This window comes from Malus sylvestris, chromosome 4 (assembly GCF_916048215.2).
Source record: "Malus sylvestris chromosome 4, drMalSylv7.2, whole genome shotgun sequence".
Classification (NCBI taxonomy): domain Eukaryota; kingdom Viridiplantae; phylum Streptophyta; class Magnoliopsida; order Rosales; family Rosaceae; genus Malus; species Malus sylvestris.
Window position 1 is genome coordinate 16,949,935 of NC_062263.1, and position 12,903 is coordinate 16,962,837.

At 38.8% G+C, this 12,903-nt stretch overlaps 2 protein-coding genes across 2 annotated transcripts; one reads left to right on the forward strand and one right to left on the reverse strand.

Annotated features, from left to right (window-relative positions):
- Positions 1–2,297: 2,297 nt before the first annotated feature.
- LOC126617869 (cytokinin riboside 5'-monophosphate phosphoribohydrolase LOG3-like) lies at positions 2,298–5,953 on the forward strand. The gene is made up of 7 exons (XM_050285957.1): positions 2,298–2,574; positions 3,058–3,155; positions 3,275–3,305; positions 4,113–4,212; positions 5,089–5,159; positions 5,286–5,429; positions 5,564–5,953. Exons 1-7 carry the CDS (start codon positions 2,452–2,454, stop codon positions 5,654–5,656), a joined length of 660 nt encoding a protein of 219 aa, XP_050141914.1. The 5' UTR covers positions 2,298–2,451; the 3' UTR covers positions 5,657–5,953.
- Positions 5,954–7,652: 1,699 nt separating this feature from the next.
- LOC126617871 (BTB/POZ domain-containing protein At5g03250-like) lies at positions 7,653–11,035 on the reverse strand. Its single transcript, XM_050285959.1, has 4 exons — positions 10,691–11,035; positions 10,178–10,247; positions 8,736–9,959; positions 7,653–8,408 (listed from the first exon to the last, which is right to left on the reverse strand). Exons 1-4 carry the CDS (start codon positions 10,747–10,749, stop codon positions 7,887–7,889), a joined length of 1,875 nt encoding a protein of 624 aa, XP_050141916.1. The 5' UTR covers positions 10,750–11,035; the 3' UTR covers positions 7,653–7,886.
- Positions 11,036–12,903: the final 1,868 nt, after the last annotated feature.

Sequence of the window (12,903 nt, forward strand, 5' to 3'; positions counted from 1 at the left end):
ATTCTGGATCTCTTCATCCAAGAAACTTTGTAATCTTTTTAAGTTAATGATATCGTCTTCTCTTCAAAAAAAAAAAAGTATTCCTACCAAGAGAAATGCTAGTGGATGCTTTAATCTATTTGTTTGTCTGTCGAGCATGCCTTACGAGATTGTACCTTGGCGAGGATGGTCTGGTTTCAAAGTTTGGGACTGAGGGTGGAGATGGATCATGGGCTGCCTCTAGTGCACTGGATCTCTCAGTTATCTCTATAGCTTCAGTCATCTTGTTTTGAATTTTGTTTGATGTTGATTTGGGCTCTATGGAAGCAAGAGAATGATATGGTTTGGAATGGTATTTCACTCCCGCCACAGGAGGTCATGCTAAGAGCTGAGCGATGGTTGATTGAGTTTCATAAGTGGCATAAAGGGGCTGCTAAGAAGGCTAGCCAAGAGGTGCAGCAGTGTCAGAAACCTGAAGTTGGTAATTTTGATGGGGCATGGAGCCGAAATGGGATTCGAGGGGGCTTTGGGGTGGTAATTCGTGATCATTTAGGGGAGTTTTTGGCTGCTTCTGTAGGTCCTATTAAGATGACACAATTTACATTTCATGCGGAATTGATTACTCTTCGAAATGCAGTTTTATTGGTTAAAAATGATTGTCCTATAAGCTGGAAGATTATTTTTTAAGGAGACTCTAGCTTGGTGCTTGCGGCAATGAAGGATCAATGGGAAGATTGCTCATCCTTGGTCCCTGTAATAAACGATGTTAGATTCTTCCTCATAGGGATGGCTCACTCGAGGTTTGCCATGTGCAGTGGGAGGGTAATTCTGCACCTCATCGTCTTGCTCGTATGGGCATTGGGAGTTCTCAATGTTTATGTGGTTTGAGGAGCCTCCAGATTTACTCCAAGATGTTTTAGTTGAAGAGGGAATGCAATTTTTTTTATTATTCAGCTGAGGATAGGTTACATTGTTGTACGGGACACTTTTTTTCACTTCAACTAGGTTGAAATCCCCGACAAGGTTTTTATCGAGGCCCAGTATGCACACTATCCTTAGGTTGTACGTATTCTTTGCCGTTTAATGAATATCGTACCATTTCTCAAAAAAAAAAAATAGTGGGATTGTTCATGGACTCTCCGCTGACTTTCCGTCACCTCATCTTTGTGACACAATTCCCGTGCCAATATTATAAAATAATGTGTCAAAAGGATGATGTGGCAAAGAGTCCATGACGAGTCTCACTTTGTGAGAGTCTCCTTAGCATTTCTCTTCATGCCAAATGTTGGACCATATTCATATAATTCACATGATCTTGGAAATTAAAACAAGAATTTATATGACGTAAAGCATGATGTGGTGTCGGATAAAATTCCTCTAATTAAAAAAAGTCAATAAATACTTGCAAGGAAAAGTTTTAATACAAAACTCACTCCCTCTCTCAATCATATTAAGCTCTTCCATAATCCTCATGCACGACATACATTATTGAGACTTAATCTTAGTTTGGTACATATGATTGGACTGGAACGGATAAATCATTATTTTCAATGTTCGTAGAAGGAAGAAATGAAAAAATTGTGTCCAATTTAGATATATTGGATGACTCATGAAAAAAGAAGAAGTTTGTAATCCTAAAGACCAAACAAGGCCTTAAGAATTAATTTCCCTTGATAATGATTTTAGGGATAATGGTTCTTCTCTAATTAGTTTCGTAGCTTAATGAACCGAGCATTATTGTCATTAATCTAAAAATGGGTTTTACACTTCACAAGGGGCGTTGCATTAGTTATGTAGTTGTATTTTTATCATAACATAAGAAAAGAGAAACGCAAGAATCGAACTTCAGTTGCATATGTGTGAGTCCTCTACACGTTGTAAGCTTCCAAGTTGTAACAAGTCAAACCCTTCGATCCTTTTGTATAAAGAAGGACTTCTCCTGTATAGTTGATAGTTCAGTTCATTGACAATCTAATAGCACTCTCATTCTTTCTATTTTACTTTCAATTTTCAAACATTATTCCGGAGAAAAATAAAACAAAACAGATATTTCGTAAATAAAAAATTGGGACAACTTTATTTATGCCCTAAGTTTTATGATCACGAAATCAACAAAGGGGTGACATTAAAAAATGTAAGAAAATCAAGAAAAACACAAATAAAAACAGAGTGGTCCACGCGTGCCAATGCTTTGTAGTTGTGCACTTGTGTGTGTGTGTGTGTGTGTGTTTGCAAAGCGTGTGAGCTTCAAGCGAGAGGCACTCACGTGCGAGGGGGGCTTATAAATACGCATGTAGAGAAACGGCACCACCAACACAAAGTTGGGAGGTTTTTCTGAGTTGAATTTTCTTTTTTTCTGTAACACAGAGGTCAGAAGCAAAACAGAGACAGAGGAACTGGCAAAAGGAAAAAGAAAAAGTTGTCTTAAATTATTCATTAGATTTTGTAAAGTAACTGAAAAAGTTGAGAGAAATGGAGATTGAGAGTGAAATGCAGCAGCAATCCAGGTTTAGGAGGATTTGTGTGTTTTGTGGGAGCAGCCAAGGGAAGAAGAGCAGTTACCAGGATGCTGCCATTGAGCTTGGCAAAGAACTGGTATATAACCATGGCTTCTTCTTCTCCTTTTTCTTTTGAAAAGCAATAGAATATTATACATTTAAATTCATCTAAACTACGCAGAGAGTGATTCGAACATGGGTTTAGAGGGGAGAGCAGATAGGTTCAAATATAGTTTTGTGGCGGTTTCTTGACACATGGGTTCTTGGAAAAGTTTTTTGAATTTTTCTCTCATTTGGATTTGAATGTGATTTGTGAGCATGTTTTTGTGTTTGTTTCTTGTTTTGTGAGATGGGTTTTGCTTGGAATTAGCTGATCATCTTTGTGTTTTGTTATGTTTTCATATTAACTTGTTCTGTTTTTATTGGGACAACCACATTATGATTTTAACTTGTCTGCCACTTGGGTCATGAGAGTTTTAGAGAAATTTTAGCAGAATGCATGCCAAAAAAATGTTGCTCTCTCTCTCTCTCTCTCTCTCTCTCTCTCTCTAAACTCATAACTTGAACATTTTTGTTGAAGGTTTCAAGGAACATTGATCTGGTGTATGGAGGGGGCAGCATAGGACTGATGGGTTTGGTTTCACAAGCTGTTCATGATGGTGGTCGCCATGTCATTGGGTACTTTTATTCTATCAAATCTCAGATTATTAAAAGAAAAAAGAGATTAAGAAAGAATTATGGTTGGTTTAGTTCTGCATTGCACACTGATTTTGTCATGTTATTGTCTCCCCCTGCAGAGTTATTCCCAAGACGCTCATGCCTCGAGAGGTATGTTTCCTCCAGCCACATAAAAGTCTTTCAACTCTCCGGTTGCAAAGAATACAATATATATATATATAAACACATTATTATATGTGTGTATATTTATAGGGATTACGATTAATGCTCTGTTCTTTCTTTTTAATCACTTGCTTTGCTCTGTTCTTTCTTTTTAGTCACTTGCTTTTCTTTTTTCTTCTGAGTGGGGATGATGTGAGCACTTTTAGCTACTGTTTTCGGGTTCATTTTGTTTTTCTCCCTTTTGGGTTTTGTTTTCTTGCTTTTGGGTTGTGTTATTCTCTGTTTGGTGCCCTAGAATTCTGTTTCTTCTTCAATGGATGCTTTGGTTGGGGAGGCTTATCCATTACACACTTGAGTACTTGGCACTAGCCCAATAACCCTAATAATAATATCCCACATCTCTGATTCTTTTGAGTTCTAGTGTACTTCAGGTATCTTAGACTCCGGGCGGGTTACAGTTAGATCATTGGTTAAAAGATATAATTACCAAGACCTAACGGCCAAATCAGTTGAAGTATCAGATACTCCGAAGTACTAAAAAATATTCGTCATGCCGTGCTCACTTGAGCTATAAAGTAATTTTGCTTCTTGGGCTTTTCTGTCTTGGCATTTTCTATCTATCGAACTTTGTTTATTCTTACGTCTCAAAACTACTGGCTGGGGTTCAAATTTTTGCATTGAGTTCATCGTTTCTGCAACTCATCATTGCGTTGCTGCACAAACCTACAAATCTCCCTCTCCCTTCTAATTGTTTAATTTGTTTGTTTTGTCGTGTGCATGGATGTCATTTTGCAGTTAACTGGTGAGACTGTGGGGGAAGTGAAGGCAGTTGCAGGCATGCATCAAAGAAAGGCAGAGATGGCTAAGCACTCGGATGCTTTTATTGCCTTGCCCGGTTAGTATAAGTCCTCAACCAATCTCTCTCTCTCCCTCTCTCTCTCATACACCAGAATTCTTAAACATTGAAGCACAAAGATTTGGCAAGAGAATCTTGATAATTTATTGTTGAAACAATCTGTTTTTGTGGTATGATAGCACTGATATTTGACAATGTTGATTCAGATTGTGATTGTACAAATTTGTAAATTATGAAAAATTGCTCTAACACAAAACCCAAGAAACACCCTGGTTAAGAGTCCCCAGAGCATGACACGTCAACATCTTACACTCAAAATTATAGGTTTTCTGAGGAAATCCGCTTCTGCTTGTGCCGGTTAATATCCTGTTTAGCTAAATATAGTCGTTTGCTGTATATATGGACTTGCACCAATTGGGTTTGCCAACGAGCACCTGCACCTGCAGGGAATATGATGCTCACCACCTTCATACATATACCCGACATCCGGAGTTTCCCTTGCATTTGAGTTTGAGTTTTTCTCCGTGTAAATTTTTAATTTAGGATATCCATCGTCAAAATAAATAATAAAAAAATCCCTCTACAAGCATATGTTTTTGACAGTAAAAGTGTAAGTATTCATATTCCATGGTCAGTCAAAACATTACACCAAGGTTAAAAAGTCCAGATGGAACAAGTCGGTATTTCAAATCTCTTTTTACCCTTCCACCCCAACAAAGTCCTTGTCCTTATCCTAGTACTCGTTGTCTTGTTTTGCCCCTCTATTCTGTGGGAGAGAATCTTACCTATCCCGAGTGTATCTTTTATTGCGCTTATCTCTTTCATTACATACGTGTTAACTTAACTATTACCAATGTAAGACGTGAACTGTGCAGCTTCTGGGACTGCAAAAGCTGATTTAGTTTTTCACTGCAGGTGGTTACGGAACTCTGGAAGAGTTACTCGAAGTCATAACATGGGCTCAGCTTGGAATTCATGACAAGCCAGTAATTCCCTGTTTTTTCTGCATTTTTATTACTAGTTGAACGTAAAACTCATCTTTTATTACTAGTTGAACGTAAAACTCATCAACTTTTTAGGCTTATCCACCTATTGTTCTTGTCTGTGTGCAGGTGGGATTGCTGAATGTCGATGGATACTACAACTCCTTGCTATCGTTCATCGACAAGGCTGTGGAAGAGGGATTTGTTAGCCCGAGCGCCCGCCACATAATTATATCGGCGCCAACAGCCAAGGAGCTGGTGAAGAAACTGGAGGTAATTTCAAAACATTGTTTAAAATACTCTAATCTACGGGATAGAGAGGGATTCGAACTCTTATGCAAGGGGATGGGAGCACATCGCTTGGTTTGAAAATTTGTTTTGATGTTTGGTTACTTTTGGTGGTGCAGGATTACGTCCCATGTCATGAAAGAGTTGCTCCAAAGTTGAATTGGGAGATAGAGCAGCTTGGCTACACACAAGAATATGACATCTCTAGGTGATATTGTGGGCTTGTAAGGCAGCATTCAACCACTAAAGCACTAAAGCTTGTTGGAATTTTGGAAGTTGAAGAGGCTAACTTGTAGAACTCCAAATTTCTGATCGGGGGATCTTTCTTTTTTTGCTTTTGTTTTTCCAATGTAAATTCTTGGAATTGACCTCACTATGTGAAGCTTCAATATTCTATGTTTGTGGAAATTTCCTTCCCATTTCTTAACTTGTAAGTAACTGAGCAGCACTTTAGGCTTTTGTGAACCTTCCCCTATAGTAACTAATTTATACATTTATTGTTCAGCACATATGCTTTTGTTTTCACTTTGTTGTGTCTTACCGCAAGCAGTCTGTAACTCAAACGATTAATACCATGTGTCTCTGCATGCGGTGTACCGTGTTCCATTCTCCTCCCACAACATTGCTTGTATCAACGAATTGAGCAAATGGGTTGACAATGCATTGACACGTGGTTGGAAAAACAGAACCAATGGTCCCATTTAGAAGGACAGAAGTGTCACTAACAAAGAAAGAAGGAAAGAAAGAGGTTGCCAATTGTTGTTTGCGGACGCAGATAGAGTCCCATCTTTTCCAGTAATGCTTTTCTGTTAAGGTTGGGAAGCTAAGGCCAACACCAAGAGTGGGGCTTCAAGCCAGCAAACCAGAGGTGCGAGTCATTTGTCAAGTAAATGTTTGATTGGAATTTGGAGGAACGGGGGCCAATCTTGAGAAAAACGAAAGGGGTGCCCTTTGCTGTCGGAGGAATGAGACAATGACATGTGACTTGTGGCCTATGGAGGGCCACTTGTTATGTACATAGAAAAGTAAAAGGCCAATTTTCTGGGACAGTTAGGACCCAGTTTCTTCTAGGTGCCTGTGGTTGATTCCACTAACTGTGTACTTGTGAAAAGGGGATATATTCTCGTGTCACTCTCTCACTGATTGAGTAATTTAACTAGTAATTGAAGATATCTCTCTTTTTTCTCTCTCACTCGTTATGTGACTATGCTCTTTCGTTTATCTCACTCATCACATGACCCTATATCTTTGTCTTTCTCACTCATCATGAGACACCATACATGTAACTGGAAATATAATCCTATCTCTCAGTGGACACTCATCATGTGGCACCATGCATCTAACGGAAACGGATCATTCTCAATAACTAATGTGACCATACTACCTCTCTTTCTATCTCAATTATCACGTAACTATATTTTCCGCTCTTTATCTCACTTACTAAATCACACCATACACGTAACATGAATACATCTCTTTTTCTCTATCTCACTCGTTACATGAAGAAGAGAGAGAGGTATATGTCCGATCACATCCAAAGCTCTTGTTGGTTTGAGCCTTTGAGGAGTCAATTTTTGGAGTTTCTTGGTAGAGGTTCTTTTTCAAACTTCCAGTGTGAAAAATACAAAGATGGGACATAGAGAGATGGTGTTATCAAACGACAGTGGAAACATTTGGAGTAAGAGTAAGAGGACAAAACTCCTACAGTGCAGTCCTATCTGTTATGATTTTTGCCAATAGGCCCAAAGCTTTATTAAAAAAGAGGGAAACAAGTGTTCATTTTTTCAGAAAGTTTCTCTGAGCAAGTTAGGCTGAAAATGTACGAGAAAATCTCCAGGAAATTCAATCTATGACACCAGTTCGAATAGGACATTATCGGATTCCATTTCTACAGTTGTAGCAAGGACTAATAGATGTAAATCGTGTCAAGCTGTGAGACGTGACGCTTATGTTGGGTTGTCGTGACATGGTGCATTGACCAATTCTTCATTATTTCTTTTCCTTTTGAAGACGGAGAATTATGATTTTGAACCATATAGTTTGTACAATCTTCTATTTCGGGCCTCATAGGTTATAATAGCAGATTAGACCGCGCAATGTTTGCGGTTTACCATGCTAGTATCGGCCCAACTCAAGCAAACTCAACTTATATGAGGTAGAGAATTTCTAACATTTTGAGTAGAAGTGTGAATAATAAGACTCAAGGTCTAAATAAAAGATCTTATGAAATTAAATTCTTTTTAATTTCAGCCACCTATGTTCAACAAGGTAAATAATTTGATTGAATTGAATAACAACCTAACTTCTTCTAAACAATGCACCACTTAATCCAATTTACAGATGCAAGAGAATAAGCAACTTCTACCATTCAAGAGATAATGGAATATATTGAATAAAAAATTTAAAATAAAAATTAGGGCTTGAGGTTGAAAGAGCCACTCACTAGCTGTTTTCATGAGTTTGTTGTCCATTGCAGCATGATGTTGGTACCGGAATCCGATCAGTGGGCTTCGATTCTTTCGGATTGCAAGGCTCCAACTTTTTTCTAAAACCTAACCTTATGGGAAGGATGCTCCAACTTCTCTTGGCCTTGACCAGCTTCTGGAGCTCCTTCTTCATGCTTGAACACTCCTTTTGAAGCTCTAAAACACGTTCCCTCATGTCATGATGATCGAAACCCACAGCTTGGTCTTGTGCAGCGTCCACTTGACCGGACACATCATTTTTGGCGGGGAGCCCAAGGTTTCCGCTGGGATTTTGTGAGTTCTCAAGATTGTCAACAAAGAACCAGCCAGAAATTGATGTGCGGAGTCGAAGCTGTTCAAAGAAAAGGACTTGAACAATTACTCGAAGAGGTAATCTTTCGTTCTGAGCTGCATGCGTACTGGCTTCCAGAGAAAGCTTCTGGCAGTTCATGAGTCTGCAGAGTTGCTCCCTTTCAGCATCTGTAAGCCAAGGATGTGCCTAAGGTTGTGAAAAATGCAATGTTGTTAGCATGCATGATCAGAAAGACACCAAAGTCGTAGAAAAATATTACCCCAACAATGTGTGGTACTCCCGATTATAGTAACATATTAGTAATGCCCTAGTTTAAAAATTGGGAAGTTTTCGAGTACTGTGACGGTAACATATGGACCGGCTGATGTAAAATTTACAGTGCAATGCTATTCACAGAATTCTAGTCTCAATAGAAATCCATCGACATTTTCGCCAGACTATATCTAAGGTGAAACTAAATATCATTATGTCATGAAGATAAGTTCATACGCCATGCACTTAAGTTTGATTTACCTTCAAGAAAACATCGATTGCATGATATATGCCATCATCCACCGGCCGGGCATATTCAGGGATGACAGCAGCAAGTGCCTGAAATTTTGGTAACTTCAAATTAACATCTGGTGCTACCTCGGCAAGGTATCCATCCACCAGACTGGCTACCATAGTAATAGGTGTCAGTGGATCAGTGCCAGTCATTAGTTGCCCCTCTTCGATTATGCATGGGGAAGATGATGCAAGTGAAGCCTGGTTTACTGACATGAAATGATCAAGAATCCTCTGAATGCAGTCTATGTCGTAAAGAGTCTCCACAGAATAGCCCATATTTGGTATGAGAAGATCTATGAGCACAGCTTGGTCCAACTGGGCACCTACCCTTTTCTCCAAATTTTCTCTGCATGACGGACTTGCATGTAAGATCATAGCCGTTCGTAGCAGCCTAAGGAGAATCTTGGAGGATGTGACTCCTTTCTTATGAGGAAGTAACCCCATGATATCTTCAAGTAGAGCCCTCTGGTCTGCCTCAGAAATGTTAGAAATGGTGGTGCCTGAGTTTACATAATTTGTGTCATGAAAGCTCGACTGTCTATTCATCAAGGGGAGATACTTTCTAACATAGAATATGAGAGAAGCGGCAATACTCTCAGGCCTCATTCCTTTCAATTCAACGGCTTGAATCAATCGCTTATAGAGAGGTAAGCTAAGTAAGGATGCATCTTCATACCACCAATCATCAGCGAGAGGTTGGGGCTTAGCGTCATCAGAAGTTATTCCATTCCATGAGGCTGTTGGGTTCTTCATGTCATTTTCTCCTGATAATATAGGCCAACTGAATAACTTTGGATCTGCACAAGCTTTGATAGCCAAGGAATCAATGCATCGTGAAGCAATGTGGAGCTCTTCAGCATATTGTTGAACTTCTTCACATGTTTCAATAGCTACTATGGAGTCTCTCCAATTGCTGAAGACTTCAGTAAGGAAAACCTCCGTTTGCGCAATGAGATTTCCTTGTTCGTAATCTTCAGTCATTTGGAGGTATTCTGCTGCACATCTAAGGATGACTACGTTCATAGCGGTCAGTTCTATTTTGACGCCATAGCAGAATTTGGTTACAAGCTCAAATGCTTTAGCTCCCCCGGGCACACCATGAAGTTGCAAGGCACAAGAAGATCCTTCCTCACTAGAACACTCTTCGATAAGCCTCTCTAGTAGCCCACTTTTAGAAAGCAACGGAAACTGCAGTAATGGCCAAAATGAGTACTAAAACGAGAGCATAGCTCGCACACCAATTAAAGTTCGACTAAATAAGAAAATTACAAAACAAGTGTAGACAGAGCAAATGGAAATCAATACAATGATGCACCCAGTCATTCACACACGCACACGCACACTCACACGCACACACACACAATGTTATTGTTTTCAACTGGCAAGATATATCAAACAAAATGCACCTTGTGGAGGTGAAAAGACATTTCCCCAACTTGAATCACAACATCGCTCGGAAGCCCGGTTGTGCAAAGCCTGAATGAGAAACACAAATCAGATCCATATAAACATAGCTTAAATCACCTAATATAGTCACAACTCAATAGCATTAATTATCACAGAATCAAATACATTGCAGGAGACCTCATAATATTCCTCAAAAGAATCCATCTTTGCTAGTCGTTATACAAACCCCATGTGGTGGGTAGCTAGCAGGACTCTAATCCAATAAATGGGTTCACTTCACGTTCATATAAACAAAACCCGTAGCTACTTTCTGTTGCTAATGAATTCTCTATCAAATGGGTTTACAAATTATACGTAATTAACACATGCATATATAATCAAAGTACTAAACTTTCTTGCTTCTTATATATTACCGAGTACAACAAGCAAACACCAGATGGGCAATTTCTAGTTCATCGATTCTATATATTGGTTTGTAATAGTGCATCAGAGCATATGAAAAAAGGGGTTACCAAGTTTGGCCTTCGCGATGGAATGCTTCAGACTTAGCTCCAAGCTTCATGCAAGCCATGAGTTCTGGTGGTGGTTTTGTAAAATGGGCAGGCTTGGAATCATGAAATTAATAAGTGAAGCAAGAAATGCCGATCAGATAAAGACTTTGGTGAAAATGTGAGTGAGAGTGAACGTGGCATGCTTATCATTTGTGGAAAATACTTTCAGAGTTTAGAGAGAGAGAGAGGTAGCGAGTCTAAAGCAAGAAGTGAAGGGGAGAAGGAAGCGGTTCAAACAGTTACAGTGGCTCCATCTGGAGTAGCGATTTAGACTCAACTCTTGATTCCCTTGTGTTTTGCTGTCGCCTTCCTTTCCACTCGGACTCGGCTTTTTGCCACGTCTACAAATGTTCTCAGAAACGGCCATAAGTTATGGCTTGGGCTCCAAAAACACTGAATCCTCTTGAACCTAAATTGTACCTGTTTGGACGTCTTGGAAAAGTGTGAGTTGGGCTTGGGTTGGAATTTTTTGAACTTGTTAAATTTTGCTGTTAGGGTTCGGTTGATGCTATGTCTGCCCGTACTCTGTCAACCTCAAATAAAATCACACAGTATGGAATTTTTTCAACATATAAATTGTCCACTCATCGCAAGGATTTGAAATCTTACATGTCCACTGTTGTTCATCCGTTGATTAATAAAGAAATGGCTCAACTGCATTTTACATTCTTAATCGATTTAGGTGATTTTCCAAAATGGATCACGAAATATTAATTTTCTTACATTAAATCCTGAGATTTTGGAATCATATCAATTTATATTATTCATCTATTTTATCGTATATATGGTACAAGTGTAATTTTCACATTAACTCAAAAATTAGTCTCAAGCTTCTCACATTGTCATCGTAACGAAAAACCAAACAATCAAATGTATGTACGGAAAAGTAAATATGTTATATGTATATATTTTAAAAATCTCATAAGGCAATGTGCAAATATTGAAACTCACTTTAAACAATCACTCCGAACCAAAATGTGTAAAATGTGATTAGCACTAAAGAAACTGTTTCCTTAAAACAGTGTTACGTCTAATATTTGGCTAATGCATAATATAAGGACATCTTTCTAGCTATTAGATTATGTATGTACACTAAAACATAAGTTTGTATCAAAGTCGCGTGTTTGATTCCTCTATATCCCCAATATCATCAAGAAAAGACGTACATAAGCACTGAAAATAATGTTGGATAGGATGATAGATCTGTTTGAATTTTTGGATCGCTGGGCCCGCCCCACTCTAACGACACCGATATTGTCCCCACTTAACCACCTGAACAATCCTCAGGTGTGGGGTTTTACCACAAAAGGCCTCGGTATTAGTTAGAGTGGGGTAATACTATTTAAACCCCTTTGGTTTTCTTCACCCCACCGATGTGGGACAGTTTAACACTCCCCCTCACGTGTAACCTCATTTAGTGGTTCACACGTGGAGATCCACATCGGTGATTGAAACTCAGAGGTCGGCTGACGTTGGGCCCACTTGTTTTCAATTGGAACTCAGCGGTCGTCTCTATATTAAGAGCTCAGACTTGTTTCCTTCCGGGTGGTGACAAGCTCGTTGGCTTGCACGGGCCCGCAACCGTGGGCTCTGATACCATATTAGAGTTTGATTTCGGGTAGATTCAATGGAACAGTAAAATGCACACACAGAGAGCAGAGCTTTCTTCAAAAGGTTTCAGTGTATTCGACTTGTTCACAAAACAAAGAGCTCAAAGAGCATGTTTTAACGTTGGAGGAGTGAGAAACAATTTCACCCTCTCACAACATTACAAATCCATCACAACCATTCATTTCAAAGTCATCATATAAGATGCTTGCACATGTCATGAGCTATGACTCATTCTAATCCAATCTAATCTAAATACCAATTGGAATATGATCCAAAGGTTTACATTAGATCCTACACTTTGTTTATAATGAAACTACCACAGCAAATACATTTATACTTCAATAAGATCCTAGTAGGATATGTTCAGCTTTCAGGATCCTCTGCTATAACTAAAAAAAATGAATTGTTATTGATACTTCAAAATTTTCATTTTGTATTCTGAACTTTTTATAATCAGAAAGAAAAATACACTTGTGATAAGAAGTATATAATGAATTTTGCTGATAATAATTTCCAAAAACATTCACACTAGAGATGCATATCGAAAAATAAGTTATATTAAG